We start from the raw sequence: 19,913 nt of genomic DNA on the forward strand, positions 1-19,913 counted from the left end.
ACAGTGGACAGGTGTCAATAGAGCTTTCAGACTAAGAATAGGCTAGGAAGAAGGACCAGCACTCCGCTTCTGAACCCCAAAAAACCATGTTTTCAGGAAGGTGCACTTGTTAAAATAAACTTCCTTTAAAATCAATCAGTGTTTCTGCTAATTGGCAGGTGGGATTTGCACAAAGAAAGAATAAATAAAAATTTGGATTTAGCACGGAAACCACTGAAGAAAACCGTACACATTGAAAAATTCAATCCAAGTTAAAAATGAATAAGGGAAAAGGAAATTAAATTTATTGAATTAAAAAAATTAGAAATAGTTAAGAAATTGTATTGACCTTAAAAAATGGGAGCTGATGAAATTATTTTTAAATCATGGTTTGTAACTCAATGCAAATTCTTTCAGTGATGGCTTGTTATTCGTTGATGAACTTGTGTTTGCGTATGATGAGTCAATAAATATGGTCTTACTAATTTTCAGAAAATCTATTTTCATTGAAAATAAAGAATACCAAAGTCTGTGGTGCCTATGTTTCTTTTTGTGGAATTTTATGTAAAACACACTGGAATGGTTTAAAACAGGATCTCACCCATGAGATCCTCTGAAGACGCTAGTTTGTAAATGCAGCAAGTCCTGGCCACAGACTTCCAGATGCCATGCCGTGGGCATAGGGCAGACTGAAGTTGAGGTAAACAGTTCATGTGCTTTGCTGTTAACTAAAGAATGGCGATTTGAAGCCACCTACAGGTACCTGGAGAGAAAGGCCTGGTGATCTATTTTTGGAAATTAAAATTTTATCGAGGGCAGTTCTATGCTGAAACTCCCAGGAATCCATATGATAGCAACTGGTTTTGTGTGCTTTCTACCCATTCTCCATCGTTGTCTGTTCCCAGCTCTGGTCAGGGCTTTGATAGCATCCTCCACGAGCCCTGCAGTGGTGTTTTTGTCTTGACAGTATTCAAGTTCTTTCACTTAGATCTTCTCTCAATGCAGCTGAATTCGCTTTTGTCTCTGTTGTCTTTAGCTCTGCTTTTGTCTCTCCATGTCTGTCTCTGTCTCTCTCTCACACACACACATCATCATCATCATCATCATCATCATCATCATCATCTGCCTAGGGAGATGATGACTTTATTCTTTGGAATGATTTGAGGAATGCATTCCCCTGGGCTCTCTCCTCTCATCTCCCGATGGGGCCCTCCCCATCAAGCCAGTCAAAACAGTGAAACCAATTTCCATATATTATTGCAATCATTTAGCTTGTCATACAGTTAAATTTATACAAAGCATGTGTATTTTGAGTTTGAGGGTAATCTTTTTGCTGTCTTTGCGAAGGGTATCCCTTAAGCTTGCAAGTCCTAAAGATGTTTTTTAACCCTTTTTTAACATACCCAGAAGGATTTGGTTAGGTAGGTGCTTAGGTGAGTCAGGTATGTTTGCATTTAGTCTTGCACCAGACATGCTAGCTTTAGCAAGAATAACATTCAGTAACAATTTAAATGTTTCTCATGCTGTATGCACGGCATGCAACCAGATGACCTAAGCCTCCCCATAACAAGATTTCATGGTACAATAATTATTTGTAATGGTTCATTTATAGGTCAAATCGTGAATTATAAAACCTCTTTAGAGCAGGAGAGAAGAGTATTTTGCAAAAATCATATGACAAGAGACTCAGCCATCATCTGTATTCTGTTTGCCTTACCTTTGTATAGCATTGTCCGGAAATCTTTACCTTCCCAGTAGCTGATATTTACTCTCGTGAAAACGTTATATTTTTCTGGATAATGAATCTCGAACAGCACTCCTGTTTCAGGAGAAGGTTTGTAATCATATATTGAAACACTGGTTACAGGTAGAGGTTCTAAAGGAGGAAATTAGATGGAGTAACAGGAAAGAAAGACAAAGATAATTATCAATATTTGGACATAGCAAAGAGAATATGAATTAAAACCCCAAATGAAACCAGCTACCATTTGAGTCAATTGTGACAGATTAAAACTCCACACAAAAATTCCCTTTTTTCCTTCCCATGAGTCCTGAACACCATAATGCTCAGGGGATTAGGGTTCCTCCTAACAGAAAGAATAATGTACGATAACTATGGAAGTGTTTCTCGTTCTGTACCTATTTCTGTTTTACTTGAGTAGTGAATCCATCACAAAATTTTAATTGATTTTATATACAATGATCAATATGTCTTCATCTTATCCATAGCCCAATATCCAGCAATTTTTCTGTAATGAGTCATAGCCCTCTCAGCTTCTAAGGACCTCTTAAATAAATTTTCCTTGTAGTATTTTTTTCTACAGATCTTTCAATCAGTCTGGTTTGCAGTTAGAAATTGCACCATAGAAAAGTCATTAAAGAAAAAAAAAGAATGTCATTTTCATTCAAAGTTATATAACTGAAAGCATTCTTGGATAGCATCTGTAACCTAAATTAATGCCTAAGCCTTTGATCAAATGTAGACTTCAAAAATCTCAGTTACTGTAACTTAAGAAAGCAAAATTTGACTTAATTCACATAACAAATAATTACTGATTTTTTTCTTCGTCCATAGACGACTGTATTTCATTTTATCACTCAGTTAGGCCCAATGCTGTCAAGTTGACTCCGACTCATCATGACATTGCAGGACAAGGACAACCGATCCAGAGGGTCCTCTGTGCTGTGACTCTGTACACTAGCAGACTGCCACATCTTTGTTCCGCAGCGTGGCCAGAGGGTTCAAATCTATCTTCTGGTTCGCAGCAGAGTGCTTAAGCACTGCATCTCCAGGGCGTCTCCGAGGGACTTTTTTTTTCGTGAAAATATAAACAGTCATGCAACATTTCATTGATTTCTACATGACAACTCACACAGTGATTAGATCCTTCAAATAGTACAAACATTCATACACTCATTTTTTCAAAATATCCTCCACTATTTACATAAGCTCACTGCCCCTTAAGCTTTCTTTGTAACCATTGAAATTCTTTTGCCAATTTTATATCCTAGAGATAGTTTTGTTGTTGTTGTTTTTAAGAGCACAATATTCAGGGCAAATATGCCTTCTTAATTAAGCTAAACTATTATTTGGTTTAAGGAGCCTTCGTGATACTGTGGGTTAGGCATTGGTCCATGGTTCAAACCCACTAGCCACTCCATGAGAGAAAGATGAGACTTTATGTTGTCATAAAGATTCAGAGCCTTGAGGCAAAATTTATATAGGGTTGCTATGAGTCATTGGAAGAGTTTTTTTTTCCACTGAATTTTTTATGTATAGAAGACTTATGGGATATTTTTTTATGTAAAGCTTAGAAATTATTTTAGGGCAATAGTTTGGGGGGTTGGTCCCACCACCCTAGATCCAGAAGGTTTAGATTTCATAAGAGTTTGAAATTCTGTTTCACATTCCCCCCCTTGATTCTTTTATAGACTCTTTGATCAAAGTTTTCATTAATGGCAGCTGGGCACATATTCTGGTCCATGACAAAAGAGGCAGTATTCATGGAGGCAAACAGATAGGCAATCAGTTGCCTTTTCCATTTCCTGCCTCGCCTTTTTCTTCTGCTGCTCCAGGTACACGGAGCGCTATTGTTTCACCGAGGATGGCCACTTGCTAGCCTTGTAGGCTCTTGACCTAGCCTTGCTTTTGATGGTAGAGACCCAGTGAGAGCTGAAGCTGCATAGTAAAGCTTTGATTTTTCCTAAAAAATTCCCCAAATGCAAGCCAATATCTGTGAAAGAAGAAGGAAGCATAGATTGTTATGGTCATGCCTCTGAGGACTATGTGCTCTTGTCTCTGTTTAAGAAGCTCCTATTTTATCTTTGCCTCATCTCTGCTCTTCCTATTAAAGATAACACTTTGTGTGAGCGCATTTAGTTTTCAGGAAAAAAAACCCCAAACTCCTAGGACTTTGAATATTTCTTTTCTATTAATCTCAAAGAAGTTTTAACTGTTTGAAGTTCTTTGTTTCAATGCAGCCTAATGACCAACCCACGGAGTCTGTCCAGTTCAGCTATTGACTTTGGATCTAAGAGAAACCAAACCAAAGCCAGCAGCCAAAGGCAGCCACAGAGCAATAACCCTTCCATGGCTGCCGTCCCGTTGCACGTGCTAACCAGGGTTCTGTTGACTAACAGGCAAAGGTAGAAGTTAGAAGTCCGTGCAGTCTTTTATACCCCTGGGGCACAAGTCTATACACCAAAGGTGTGGTCAAACGTTGATATTCAAGAGACACTAGAGGATTAAAGCAGAGATTATTTTGTGATTTGAGTGCCAGGGAGTTGCTGTAAGTCACTTAAATATTAAACCAAGAGAATTAAAAAATATATCTATTTGCATGTGCCTTTTCTACAGTCCCTTCAGCCTCGATGTAAATGACCAAGTGAGCTGTAAATCCTAGTCTAAGTAGAAGCACTATGGCAGCATATTCAAGTCCAGAAGAACTCTTTTCAGTAAAACTGAGAATTCATGCTGTAAAATATTTTACTCTCTCTCCATTTATTTCCCTCGCTAATGTTCTTTTGTAGGAAGGAAGCGGTACACTATGAGCTACAGCGGTGTTGTTCGGTGGTGACAAGGGTAAACCCTCCTCTAATTCACGACTCTCCCTGTAATCTGTCCCGCGTACTTCCCCTTTTGTTTAGGGACAAGGCTGGAAGGGAAGGAGAAACGGAGTCATTAGAAAATGGAAACCATCCATTTTGTTCATTGCTTTTTCTGCTTCGAGTATTTTTATTTTCCAAAGGAATAAAACATTATGAAATATAGTTAAAATGTCCAGATAACCTGCCCAGTTCTCTTTCTTTTCCCTCTAGGGTCGCAGGTAAATTATTACTTTGAGTTTGATGTATATCTCTCCATGTATGTTTTTTACATTTTTATGGAACAGACCCAACATCGATGGGAAGTAGTATGTTTTAAATACTTTCAAATGTCATATGAATATCTTCATATTATACATATCTTTTGTAGTATCTATTTTGTAGTTTATTTTATCACCTCACTTTTGGGGATTTGCTCATCTATAGACAACTTTCTCTAGAAAATATATTTTATTTTCCAATATATATATAAAACAAAGTCACATCTTTGTTATATTTTAGGAGACTGGCTTGCTGTCACTCAGTCACGTTTTACAAATAATGCTGCAATAAATATTTCATGATTTCTGTGCTTAGGTTGGAATTGCTGGGTTGTGGGATATTGTCAACGGTCCTGTTGTTAGGCTCCATTCAGTCAGTTTTGATAGTAGATACTGGCCTTTTGCATAAGGCCAGAAAGACACACTGCCTGGTCCTGAAGGATCCTCACAATGGCTGTGTTTGAGCCCATTGTTGAAGCCATCATGTCAGTCCACCTCGCTGATGGCCATCCTCTCTTTCCTTCACCTTCTACTTTACCAAGAACGATGTCCTTTCAGCGAGACCAGTCTGACAGCACGCTCAAGGTACATGAATACCACTAAGTCTTACCTCCTTTCTTGGAAGGATGCTATACTTCTCCAAGACAGATCTGCGTGTTCTTCTGGTATTCCAGGGTACTTTCAATATTTTTTACTAACACCATAATTCAAATGCATCAATTCTTCTCAGTCTTTCTTATTCATTGTCCAGTGTTTACATCCATATGAAGGGATTGAAAATACTCTGCTTGGATCAGCTGCCCCTTCGATTTCAAAGTGAAATCTTTGCTCTTCGGTAGTTTAAAGAGGTCTCGTGCAGTAGATTTGTCTGATGCACTGTGTCGTTTGATTTCTTGATGGCTAATTCCATGGGTATCATGAGAATTCAAGTGAAATGAAATGCTTGACAACTTCAGTCTTTTTTTCCATTCATCATGACATTGCCTATTGGTTTGATTGTGAGGATTTTTGCTTTCTTTAGATTGAGTTGCAATCTGTACTGAAGACTACAATCTTTGATTTTCACTAGTTAGTGTTTTATCACTTGCATATTGCAGGTCGTTAATGAGCCTTCCTCCAATCCTGATGCTGCCCTGATACTACATTCTTCTTCATCTAGTTCAGCTTCTCAGATTATTTGCTCATCATAAATATTGAATAGATGTGGGGACAAGATACAACACTGATACACACCTTTCCTTATTTTAAACCACACACCATTCCCTTGTTCTGCTGGAACCGCTGGGTCTGTGTACAGATTCCACATGAGCACAATGCCTCGAACGGTCTGAAATTTCTAGTCTTCATAATGTTTACCCATGGTTTGTTATGATCCACATAATCGAATGCCTTTGCACAGTCAACAAAACACCGGTAAATATCTCTTGATACTCTCTGCTTCCAGCCAAGATCTATTTGACATCAGTAATGATGTCACTCACATCACCTTCTCCTCTGCATCTGCCTTGAATTTCAGACAGCTCCTTGTTTATGTACAACCGCAGCCACTGTTGAATGATCAGCAAAATTTTACTTGCATGTGCTGTTAATGAAACCAAGGCAGACACGCAAACTCATTGCCATTGAGTCAATCCTGACTCACGGTGACCCTATAGGACAAGGCAGAACTGTCCTTGTGGGTTTCTGAGACTTACCCTTTACAGGAGTAGAAATTCCTGTCTGTCTCCAGTGGAGCTGGCTGGTGGTTTTGAACTGTTGACCATGTGAACACTACATCATCAGGGATCCTTGATATTAATGATATTGTTCTCCAACTTTTCATTCTATTACTTTGGAATGGGCACAGGTATGGATCTCTTCCAATCAGTTGGTCAGGTAGCTGTCATCCAAATTTCTTGCATATACTTGTGAGTGCCTCCAGTGTTGAGTGTATGTTTTGAAATGCTTAAATCGGGATTCCACCCATTCCAGAATCTTTGTTTTTCGATCAAGGTTTTCGTATAGGCAATATGTCTTTCATCAAAATCATGGGCACTTGATCATATGCTACTCTGGGATGGCTGAATGCCGATCAGTTCTTTTTGGTACAGTGAGTGACCTTGTGAAAATTTCTGTTCAACTCTTTTATTTAATAATTTCTTCCATTATTTTTAGCTTTTCTAGATTCAAGAACAAGTTTCAGTGTGTCTTCTGGTATTCTCTCTGGTATTTTCTTTCTTTCATGTCTTTTAAAACCACCCTTTTGCGTTCTTCATGTAGAATGTACTCGAAGAATGTACAACAGACCTGGTCTTCTCAGTTATTAGTGTTCAGCCCTTCAAACCTGTTCTTGAGGTGTTCTCTAAATGCAGGAGGGAGATAGTCAAGCTTGTACTTGGCTCTCATGAACTTTTAATTTTCGGCACCTGAACTTACATATGAGCCATTGATGTTCCGTTCCGTAGTTGAGTGTGTTTTGGCTGATGATCCCGAGCTTCTCCATGGTTCTTCCTGTCGGTGTCGTCACTTTGATGCCTGTGCAGTGTGCCTGATGTGAACAATGGGGTTCATGTATGTAGTGATGATTCATGTTGTTGAAAAGAAGGTATTTGTAATGAGGAAGTTGTCAGTCTTGCAACATTCCACTAACAGTATTAGAAAGCCCAAATGCTGTGTAAGTGGGTTGTGCTAATTTACAAATCTACCAGCCACGTATGACACTTCTTTTTTCTTCACCCTTTTCCTGCAATATTTGCTGTTACCATTTTCTCTCCCTTCTTGGAGGTGTGAAGGCGCTGTGGTGGCAGAGAGGGTTTTCTGGGTTGGGCTACTAAACGTGAGGTAAGCAGTTCAAATACCAGCTGCTCCATGGGAGAAAGATGAGGCTTTCTCCTCCCGTGAAGAGCTGACATCTTGGAAACCACAGGGCAGTCTACTCCCCCCTCTCCCTCTGCCTGTAGGGCCCCTGTGAACCATATGGACTTGATGGTAGAGTTTGACTTTTGGGGTTTGGGAGGTGAGAATTAATACTTTTTGTCTCAATGTCTTCTTACAGAGAGGTGATTGTCTTATTATATGTGATTGCTCAACCAGCTTTCCTGTTCTTATCATTGCTTGTTTGATGATTTTCTCTATGTCACAGTTTGCCCTCATCTTCTGGCACACATTTGCGGTTCAGTGTTGTCATATCCACATTTCCAGGATAATTCTTTTCACTGTATTCTGTTTTGGCCTTTTATCTGTATTCACATTTCTTATGCTCAAAGCATACCTGTGGATTCTTCTTATGAAACCATTTTTTTCAGATTTGTGTTTTAGAAAAATATTTTATATTAATCGTTATTTTAAGTAGTTTATCTGGCTATAAAATCTAGGTAGACAGCATTTACCACAATAATTAAAAGATATAGCTCCATTGATTTTTTTGGTACCAATTGTTGCAGAAAAGAATCCTGTCAATCTGTCATTTCTTTGTAAATACGATGATTTTCCTACTGGATTTTACATTTTATACCTCTTTTTCTATATTTTAAACATTTTATTCTTCTTTTGATAATCTGTGGTTTTGCCATACTATGTATAGGTTTGGTCTTATTTTATTTTATCTTTATTTTTAAATCATTTTATTGGGGGCTGCCGTGGTCTTATTTTAAAATGTTCTTACTCTGTCCTTAGAATGCTCCGCCAGTCTGTGAATTAGTGTTATTCTTTAAATACTGGAAATTGCCAATAATTACCTCTTCAAATATTACACCTATTATTTCTGCCATTCTTATTTCTTTTTAGCTCTTCAGCCTTCTTAGACCCTCTCTCATCTCCATAACTCTGAACTGTCTCACTGTGCCTAATGATGAGGAAATTCCAGTTATCATCATATACTTTATCCCACTTGTTAAAGGATTATATGGTGATATGTCTATATCTATGTATATAGATATATAATATATAGAAAGAGTGAGAGAGAGACAGAGTGAGACCCAGAGACAAAGAGAGACAGAGAGAGTATGCTCTGGATTACTCGCTCTTTCATTCTCTATTTCTTGTTTATTGATTGTCGTTGAACAATATAGCCATTGCCTTCTTTTAGCCCATCAGGGATCCTGATCTAGGACAAGGGCCTATGGCATTAGAGTTCTTGATACTGTGGGTAAGACCTGAGCGATCACAGGTTCACTTCCTCAGGACAACTGGGCTTGGTCCTTGGTAGTAAAACTGAGTTTGTGCCCCTGCTTCCCAGGCCCCAATTTTGCTTCTTTCCCAAGCAGAAGAAAAGCCCTGTGTAGTATGGAGCCTCTGGTCCCTCTCACCCCACTAGGGCCACGTGCAACACTGTTTTCTTCCAGGCTGAGAGCACAAGGCCCTTGGTCTGAGCCCACTGCTTCACCTTGCATTACTGTTTCTAACGATTTCATTGTTGAGGCAAGAAATGCACATTTGATTTTCTGTTTACTTGGAGGTAGAAGCAAAGAGTGTGTGACATAGCAGAGAATTGTGATGTTATTTTGAACTAGAAGTCCTAGCATTATATTCTCTTTTTTCTTTTATTAAAAATACATTTATATAATCATTTCCCATCATATTACACATTTACCCACAAAAAGAAATATAATAGTCACACTGAAAAACATTTCATGCTCTTTAATTGTCTTTGTTTTCTGACAGATGAAGAATAAAGAATTTTAAAATTTCTGTGTGTGACGATTGCATAAAAGAGACTATGAAGCCAATTTGTGGGAGAAACATCTGTTCAAAGGAAGCAAAATGATCCCTGTTCTTAATACTCCTGATTGCTAAAAGGTGCTTCTTTCTGAGATCACTCTGCTTTGCTGGTATAAAAACCACGGAAACAGTCGGGCCAGTGATCCTGTTTCTGATGTGTCTCTTCGCATAGGGGTCTCAAGAGGGAACGAGACCCATGATTAGGTCCTTCGTTCTGATGCCTGATTGGTGGGGGGGGGGGGCGTACTAGAAGCTGCATTCCTGTGGTTTGATGATGATTTGTGACCTGACTTGACTCCCCAGTTATGTCCAAAAGTCCACTGAGATGAGTGGCCAGCAGCAGCCTCCTCTGGTTCAGAAGGGTGACTACCTACCACCTGGACTCAAGTCTTCATCTTTCCTTTCCTGTGTTTGCTGATGACAGATTTTAATAGAATATTATAGTCATAGAGTTATGCTCTGTGTGTTCTGCAAGGCTTGCAGCTACTCCCTTTGGGACTTCACTAAAGAGAAGCCATTGTGTGCATGAGTACTTCCTCAATTTCTAAGAAATGGATCCATCTATGATTTGATCTATTGAGAAACTGCCCTGTCTTCATAGAGTGCACTGAAAGCACTCTGGGCTCTTCGTCGATGAGATGTGAAGTGGATGTTGGGGCCTTGGGGCTGTGACTCTCTTTTGAACTGGGCACACTCGTCAGTTGTGTGGAAGGTATCCCTTGCCCTGTGTCTCAGTTTTCTCTGAGAGCGCCAGCCTCAGACCCACTGTAGGGAAGTATCCAAGGACTCCCCCTGGGTCAATTGCCTTGTCAGTACTTATTTCATGAAGACAAGAGTCTCACACACCACTAACGACTTCAACAAAGATGCCCTTTTATTCTTAAGAGAAATGTGTCAACTCTAAGCAAATACTACAAATGCCTTCTGAACTTAAAAAATGACTCATTAGAAAAATAAACATGTAAAAGAGATACATCTTAACCGACAATAATCGCTTGATTCAATAGTAATCTTAGCAATCATGTACTTCATTTCCCTCTTTTATGCAAGAGAAAGTTGAAATTCAAATGTCACTGTCATCTCATGCCTAGCGTCACATAACTACTGTACGTGAATCTCCAGTGTTTATCACCAATCTATTATTTTTGGTCTTAAAATCTGAGATCATGCAATTGGACTTTCACAAATGAGATAAAAGGAAAGAGACAACATATTATCACTGAGTCATTTTGATTCTTTAGTCTTCGGTATATGTTTCCAATTCCATGTAAGATGTAAAAAGCTGTAAGCCAATGTCCCTCCTATCTTGACAATAGTCTAATATCCCATAAAAGCAAAACCTTTCTTATCAGGGAAGTGAGATTGCAAGGCAAACAAGGGGACAAGCGTCCCCGAGGAGGGAACAGACTGACACCATTTCCTCTTTGGCAGAGGGTAGGAAGAAATGGTGAAGCAGGGGAAAAGAAATCAGATTTTACCAAATCGAAGAAGGCTAACGTGGTCAAGAATAGATTAGAATTGCTCTGTCTGCTCGGGTAGCTACTAGCCACATGTGGCTATTGAAATTCATTGGAAGTTTATTACATAAAATTTCAAATTAGAGGCTACCATATTGACAGTGCAGGTATAGAATGTATCTGTCATCCTCAAGTTCTGGGCTATTATTGGTTTAGAATACCGGGAGTCCCAGACCCAAATGGAGTCCACACTTAGTCCCCAGCTTTTCCCTAAGCCCTGGCCTGGTGCTCAAGAGAAAGGCTGGGAGCAGCTCAGGAGAGTTGAATGAGCCCCTGCCTCAGTGCCTCCTACTTACAGGCGATAACGGGCCCCATAGAGAGACTTGCTTCCCAAGTTTGTTCTCTACCATTAGCAGGGGTTTTTGTTTTGCTTTTTCATTGGCAGAGGTTTTAAGGTATTGTTTTCCTTCCAGTTCCTGGGCAAATATCTCTATTTATGATAGAGAAGCCTGTTCCAACGAGATGGGGGCATGGTGGGGGCCAATGGTTCCGTTCTTATAGACAGCAGAAGTGGGCTACTACTGGGGAAGAGGCAGAAAGCCATGCCCCAACTAAGACCCTTCACAGACTCGAGACATGTTTTGTCTGTCAAGGGTTAGTCAGGGTGGCCATGGTGAGACTGTCACTCAATCCAGGGCATGGGGTCTGCGGGCAATCGAAGCTTGTCCAGAACGAAGAACCCCCCCTGCCCCATTACGAACATCACTCACTCCCGTGGAGTGGATTCGGACTTAGAGCAACCCTATAGGACAGGGGAGAATTGCCCCTGTGGGCTTCTGGGACTAAAATTTTACAGGAGTGTTTGGAAAGCCCTTCTTGGTCCGGTGGAGCCGCTGGCTGAGGTTAGCAGCCCAGTGTATAAATTCAGCTATTCCTCATCAGACAAGGCTCAAGGTCTGATAAAACAACAAAAACAAAACAAAACTCTATCACTTCTGGGTCCACACTAAGCTCTGGTTAACAGCAGTCCATCACAAAAAGAATTTCATATCTGTGATGAACTGAAGGAAACGGAAACCTTAAATCTTGCTCCGCTCTCGAAGATACTGACTCAGGACTCCCACAATAATAGCCTCTCAGTCTAGTGAATTTAAATCCATTTATACAGAGTCACTATTTCTTCCTGTTTCTCTTTCCTTTTATCTTAACAGATAATACTATCATGACCTTGTCCTGAATTGTGGCCAGAATGATCAAATAGACCTGCCATTTAAAAATAGCAAGTAGTGGAAGATTTGCACTGAAGAACAAAAACAAAACAGACAGACATATAAGAGAGATTAAACCACTCTAGTGGATTATGCTTTGGACAGCTAAATCGAAAGGTCAGCAGTTTGAAAATACAAGACACCACAGGAGAAAAGTGAGCCTTTTTATTTCCACAAAGAGTGACAATCTCAGAAATCCACAGGGGCTTGTTTACCTTATCCCACAGGGTCATTATGAGTTGGCATTGACTCGACAGCAGTGAGTGATAAATCTACCACCCCACAGAGAATAGTTTTCCTTCCAAACCTCAATGTAGAGTTACTTGTTATTTGACAATTTGAAAGTAGAGAGTAAAATGAAAATCTAGGTAAGCAGCTCTTAATATTGGTAATAGAATTTGCTCCACTGGCCATTGAAGTTTAAAGAGCCAAGTGGTTTTATAAGACATGTTCAGGTTAAAAATCAACTAATTAACAATAAATTAATTCTAAAGGTATCATCCAGGCCCCAAATCTACTACCCCAGTGAGGTCTATATTTATTGCTTTAAAATAAATTTGTGGTTAACAAAAAGCTAATGGTAGAACATCATCAAACATTGGAAATATGCTGTATTTATAGCAGAACATTGAAATCACTTGCATTTAGTTTGTATTCATAGTAATTTTGTATTATAGGGATGTGTAGACCTAGATCTGCTGCCTAGATCTATCATTTCCCAATTCACTTTTTTGGGGGAACTTGCTTGCTATAGCCATTCTGGGATGGCTGTCTTTCAATTAGTGTCCCATCTGAACACACTAACAAAGAAACAGAAGTCAACTATGAAAAGACGCATGTTGTGTGTTCTCACTTTTATGAAATGACACGAATAGATGAATACACAAACCCATCTCCCTTAGAGGCTCTGGAGGGCAGTGGGGGCCTGGGGAGAAATGCTTTCTAGGTTGAAGTCCTTCGTTTTTGGCAATAATGGGGAAAGTAGCACCAAGTATGGGTAAGTTCTATCCAGCTTGACTTAGGTAATTTATGTCAATAAGCTGTACAAAGGGAAAAGGGGGAAATGGGCAAAGGTTAGGTTGTGTATGCTTTTGCAAAAATAACATTAACCAAAACCAAAACATCCAAAAGGACTGGGGGAAGAGCATGCTACAGATGCTGGTGCTAATTACATATAACAAATTACCTCATGGGAGCAGTTATTTGGTTTGGGGACTTTGGTCACAGTTTCATGGGTTTAGTACCATGGCCTAATGGAATAAACCAACCAATTAGCAAAATACTTGTATAATTATTAAAAGTTTATACTCTACATCACCAAATCCTGAGTATAATCTGCAGTCTTAAAAGCGTACGAGCGGCCATCGAAGATACTTTATTCAAAAGACAAAGAAGAGAAAACAAAACTCAGAGCAGGAACAAGAGGATAAGATTGGTTGCTTACAAAAACCACCGCTTCTTCCATCTCCACACCATAATAACTAAATGGTGCCTGGTTACCATTGCTAAACCCTTTGACCAGCAACAGAGATGAATCTTGAAAAAACGGTGAAAATGAGTAACAGAATATAAATTCTAGAAGTGACTAGACCAAATGGATCTATTAAAACTAAGCATCCCCAACACTGTGGTCCTGAGTTTTTCTTCAAAACTTAGATCGAAATTTTTCTCTGAAGCTCCCTTTAAATTAAATAACTGTTTAGCCCAAAGGTAAGGATTGTCACCTTTGAATATTGTAATATCTATATTTTATACATGTATATATGTGTCTCTCTTTATATACATATAATCAAAATAGCTATTTTGAAACACAGAGGGGGAGCCTGGCAGAGGGGTAAACAGAAGGAAGTTTAAGTAAACGAAAGTTAAACAAATAGAACAAAAATGACGAGAGTGTTGGTACATCACCAAGAATATGCCCAATATCATGGATCATTAAGTCTAGAAACTATGGAATGGGAGCTGGGTTTGCGGTTTATCTTTTCACTAAAAATAACATTAAACACACACACAAGAAGCAATATCACACAGGATGCTTACTTGTTAAAACAGTGATTGATCGGGATGGCTTGGTCACCACATTTCCATTTACCACGACGAGAGTGATTATATAATAAAGTCCATGATAATTGGCCTTAAAAACAACAGGAGGAGGCAAAGTGCTGTTGAATTCCTCAAACTCAAAGAAGTAGTTTTTGGATTCGCCAGTTATCTTCACAACATATACAGATGAGGGACTCATGACATCTGAAGCTTCCAAAGAGACAATGATATTATTGTCATCTTGGACGGTTACATGGAAAGTTATAGCATCCTGTTTAAGAAAAGAGAAAAAAGGAAATCAAAGTCACTTCCAATTATGAGCAATACGAATATATTAGCATAACTAAAAAACAGTATTTGTGATAAGCATTACTTAGTAAAATAAAATTACATGTGCATTTTAGTTAAAGAAATACTGAAAGATTAACTGGCATAACTAATGATTTTTTCAGTTTTATTTGAGGATATTTCTCCACATAAAAATTGCTTCCATTTGATGACTTGTGTCATGTAATTGACATAAATGTCACGTGAATACATAAGTAGTGAAGGAATGTCATCTTGATGCTTATCTTCCAGAGATGTCCTCAGTTTCAGGCATGCTGAAAAAATGTTTCACTATTTCCTTATTCACTGCCCACCTGTAATTTCTAAATGGAAAAATGTATCAGGACTGAAAATCCATAAAACTCTCCCCAACAGATGTATCCCACTTCCACCCAATTGCTCTGAAGTTGAATCCAACTCATGTGGATCCCATGTGCACATAGTAACACTCGCCTCCACAGGACTTTCAAGGGTATAAATGTTTGGAAACAAGGTGTCTATAAGTGGGTTTGAAACCACCAGCCTTTCTCTCGTAGTCAAGTGGTTAATTGTACCACCCAAGGGGAACTCACGGAAGAGTATTCCTTGCCATCAAATAAATTCTGATCCACAGAGACCTTACAGCAACGGAGTAGAACTGTACCAATGCTGTAACTTAAAAAAAAATTCTTCTCCTCTTTATTTATATTTAATTCTTTTTTCAATAAATCATTTTGTTGGGGCTCATATAACTCTTATCACAATCCATATATACATCAATTGAGTAAAGCACCCTTATACATTCATTACCCTCGTCATTCTCAAAATTCGCCTTCCACTTGGGTTCCTTGAATCAGCTCATTTTCCTTTTTCCCCTCCCCCTCCCTCCCTGTTCCCCCCTCCCCCATGAACCCTTAATAGTTTATAAATTATTATTTTATCTTATCTTACACTGCCCGGCGTCTCCCCTCACCTACCTTCCCGTTGCCCATCCCCCAGAGAGGAGGCTACACATAAATCCCTGAGATCGGTTCTCCCTTTCTACACCCCCTTCCCACCCAGTGTCACCACTCTTACCGCTGGTCCTGAGGGGTTCATCTGTCCTAGATTCCCTGTGTTTCCAGATCCCTACTGCACCGCTGTGCATCCTCTGGTCTAACCAGGTCCGCAAGGCAGAATTGGGATCATGATAACTGGTGGGGAGGAAGCGTTCAAGAACTAGAGGAAGGTTTTGAGTTTCATTGTTGCTACACTGCCAATACTATAACTTTCACGAAAGGAGGCTGCCACATTTTCCTCTTGAAGAGAGGCTGTTGGATTCAAAGTGCCAGTGTCTTACTTGGCAGCCAACTGTTTAATCCAGGAATGTAAAATGCTGAAAGAGGAAGTAGACTGAGTATCTGTGGCATGTACTGAAAAGTCAACAGTTGGACTTAAAGTAGTCCAAATCTCGAGAAGAAGGTATATGGAATAAGCAAAGAATCATAGGTGTCAATTGGTTTAAGAATTCCTTTTCACAATGATTTACATATAACCTCCTCCCAGGGGGATGCACGACAGAAAAGTGGGTGAAGGGAGACAGCAGCAGTTGGTGCAAGACATGAAAAATATTAATAATTTATAAATTATCAAGGTTCATATGGGAGGGTGGGGCAGGGGGGAAATAAGCTGATACAAAGGGTTCAATTAGAAAGAATGTTTTGAAAATGATGATGACAGCATATAAACAAAAATACTTGTGCTTGACACAATGTATATATGTATGTATGTATGTATGTATGTATTTCTTCTCTTTATTTATATTTAATTCTTTTTTTAATAAATCATTTTGTTGGGGCTCATATAACTCTTATCACAATCCATACATACATCAATTGAGTAAAGCACCCTTATACATTCATTGCCCCAATAAAATGATAAAAACAAACAAACATTCCTTCAGAAGCATTGGTCCCCAGAGAGGGGGAGAAGGGGGAAAGGAAGTGGTGTTAACCAACCCAGGGACAAGGGAACAATGAATGATTCAAAACCAGTGGCAAGGAGGGGGTGGGAGGCTTGGTAGGGAGTGATCAAGGGTAATGTAACTGAGGAATTACTGAAACCCAAATGAAGGCTGAGTCTGATAGTGGGACAAGAGGAAAGTAAAAGGAAATAGAGGAAAGAACTAGGAGGCAAAGGGAATTTATAGAGGCCTAAATACAGGCATGTACATATGTAAATATATTTATATATGATGATGGGGAAATAAATCTATGTGCATACATTTATAGGTTTAGTATTAAGGTAGCAGATGGACATTGGGTCTCCACTCAAGTACTTACTCAATGCAAGAAAACTTTGTTCTATTAAATTGGCATTCCATGATGCTCACCTTCCCGACACAATTGCTGAACACAAATGGGTGCATAAGCAAATGTGGTAAAGAAAGCTGATGGTACCCAGCTATCAAAAGAGACAGTGTTTGGGGTCTTAAAGGCTTGAAGATAAACAAGTGGCCATCTAGCTCAGAAGCAACAAAGCCCACAGGAAGAAGCACATCTGCCTGTGTGATCATAAGGTGTTGAAGGGACCAGATACCAAGCACCAAAGAACAAAAAATCATATCATTCTGAATGAGTGGGAGTGTGGAGTGGAGACCCAAGACCCATCTGTTGACAACTGGATATCCCTTTGCAAAGGGGTCGTGGGGACAACCAGTCAGAGTGCAGTGCAACATGGATGAAATACACAACTTTCCTCTATTTCTTAAATGCTTCCTCCCCCCAACCCCCATAATCATGATCCCAATTCTACCTTAAAAATCTGGCTAGACAAGAGGATGTACACTGGTACAGATAGGAACTGGAAATACAGGGAATCCAGGGTGGATGGACCCCTCAGGACCAGTGGTAAGAGTGGCGATAACGGGAGGATGGAGGGAAGGTTGGGTAGAAAGGGGGAACTGATTACAAGGATCTACATATAACCTCCTCCCTGGGGGATAGACAACATAAAAGTGGGTGAAGAGAGATGTTGGGCAGTGTATTATTTATAAAAGGTTTATGAGGGAGGGGGAAACAGGAAGTGAAGGAAAAAATGAGAAGCTGATACCAATGACTCAAGTGGAAGGCAATTATTTTGAGGATGATGAGGGCAACAAATATATACATGTGCTTGACATAATGGATGTATATATGGATTGTGATAAAGTTGTATGAGTCCCCAATAAAATTATTTTATTAAAACTTCATTCTCCCCCCCACCCCCAGTGTTTCTGGATGGTACGAGTTAATCCTTTTACACTCTGGTCTCAAACAAGGCTTACATATGTTACCACTCAAGACTTTTTTACATCTTCTGAAGGTCTGAGGTATCTTGGGTAAGTTATTTAATTGATCTGAGTCTGAAATTTCTCTTCTATGAGAGTGGTATGGAAAAACTGCTGAAACTTAGTGGGGACCTACAAGTATCTAGGTATTAGGCATTTTTGGAACATATTCATATCATTTATTATTCAAAACAATCTTATGTGGTAGGTATGATTATTTTCAATCCCAAGATTACACACCTAGTGTAGCTTTTCACCACTGATCTAAACAACTACCAACACACACACACGCACACCCCACACACCCCACACACACACCCCACACACACACCAAACAATGAAACAAACATAAAGCTCCATTACAGCTCATGCTTGTCTTACTCTGTTGGTTTAATCCATTAACATGAAGTCTGACATACAGTACGTCATAGATAGGGGTTTGTTAAATGAGCGAAAGCATTACTGATTGAATTAACTGTATGTGGGCACAGACTTCTTGAGAATTGATCTATTTTTCATTGATTTTGTGACCTTACAATTTGTCAGCAGCCAAATCAAGCATATAGTACATATGCATACCTTAACATGGACTATAGAGATATAACTATACTACTATATTTTATTTTAACTTCAGGTTTTTTAGAAACCTAGCTTTTATGGTTCTTATACTCATAAAGAGTAAGCATTGGTCTTCTAATCCAAAAGGTCAGCAGTTCAAACTCACCAGCCGCTTCTTGTGAGGAAAAGGAGACTATCTACTCTGGCAAAGATTTACAGCCTGGGAGACTCCTTCAGGGGTTTGGCTTGGGGATTTGGTAGTATAAGGGTTCACCTGGTAGTTAAGTGCTAACCCAAAGTGGGGAGTTCAAAACCCACCAGCCTTACGTGGGAGAAAGATGTGGAAGTCTATTTCATCAAGGCTACAGCCTAGGAAACTAAGTGTTGGAATTGACTGCCCAGCACAGGATTTATCCCCGGAGAAGCAGACACTGTGAAAAAGAACAGGAAACTCTAGAACGGAATGTACTTCTGGTCCCTCCCAAGGCTTGTCCCTTTAAGTCACAATACGTCTTGCAGCAGTGCTTGCTCCAAGCTTTCCAGCTGGCAAGTGTGGCGTGTGCTCGGTCCTTTAGTCCCATCAGAACACGGCCAGGGGGATAATGCCGCCGAGCCAGTTTCAGCATAGCTAGAGGCCCGAGGGGATACCTCAGTGTCCCCCGAGTCTTCCGCAATTCTTACACTCCCAGCTTCCTCCCTTGTCCAGTGTCCCTTTCCCTTTAAACTCCTCTCCATTCCAATTTTAGCTCTCTTTCCCTCCATCTCTCCTGCTTTCCGTACAATTCTCTAAGGACAAACTTGGTGAGGACTAATCTGGAAAAGCAGGGATTTACACATCGGAAGGGAAGAATCAGGCAGAGGAAAATAGAGTCATAAAAGGCATAAAGTTACTCTTTAATATAATTTCCATCAATGTAAATGAAACCCAGGTGGTGTTGTGGTTACACTTTGGGCTGACCTCAAGGTCACTATTTCAAAGCCACCAGCTACTCCACAGGAGAAGGATCAGACTTGTTACTCTCAGTTATAGTCCTGTCCTAAAGGGTCACTTCACAGTGAATCAATTCCACGGCAGTGAAGTTTTTGAATCTACATATGAGAATTGAACAAGGAAGAAACATATCAATGCATTAGAATTTTGATGTTCTGAATAATATTGGATTCACCATGGATTTCCAGGAGAGTGAACAAAGCGGTGTTGGAAGAAGTACAGTCAGCAAACTTTTTGGAAGCAAAAGAATAGGAGACTTCATCTCATGTACCTTGGACGTGTTGCCAGGAGGAACCAGTTCTCTGAGAAGGACACAGTGGCGGCAGCAATGAGCTCAAATGTAGCATTGAGTCTGAAGCTGGTGCAGGATCCATCAGACCGTGCTTAGTGGTGTTGCACATAAAGTGATTATCAGCTGTGATGGAATTCATGGCACCTAAC

The 19,913-nt window shown here is 39.7% G+C and overlaps 1 protein-coding gene across 1 annotated transcript in view; it reads right to left on the reverse strand.

Annotated features, from left to right (window-relative positions):
- PTPRO (protein tyrosine phosphatase receptor type O) overlaps positions 1 to 19,243 on the reverse strand; it is a 113,746-nt gene extending 94,503 nt beyond the window's left edge. The window contains exons 1-3 of the mRNA XM_075553329.1: positions 19,130 to 19,243; positions 14,308 to 14,581; positions 1,697 to 1,855 (exon numbers count right to left, since the gene is read on the reverse strand). Of these exons, the coding sequence (XP_075409444.1) occupies positions 1,697 to 1,855; positions 14,308 to 14,581; positions 19,130 to 19,243 (547 nt within the window). The remainder of the gene's footprint in view (positions 1 to 1,696; positions 1,856 to 14,307; positions 14,582 to 19,129) is intronic.
- Positions 19,244 to 19,913: the final 670 nt, after the last annotated feature.

This window comes from Tenrec ecaudatus, chromosome 6 (assembly GCF_050624435.1).
Source record: "Tenrec ecaudatus isolate mTenEca1 chromosome 6, mTenEca1.hap1, whole genome shotgun sequence".
NCBI lineage: Eukaryota > Metazoa > Chordata > Mammalia > Afrosoricida > Tenrecidae > Tenrec > Tenrec ecaudatus.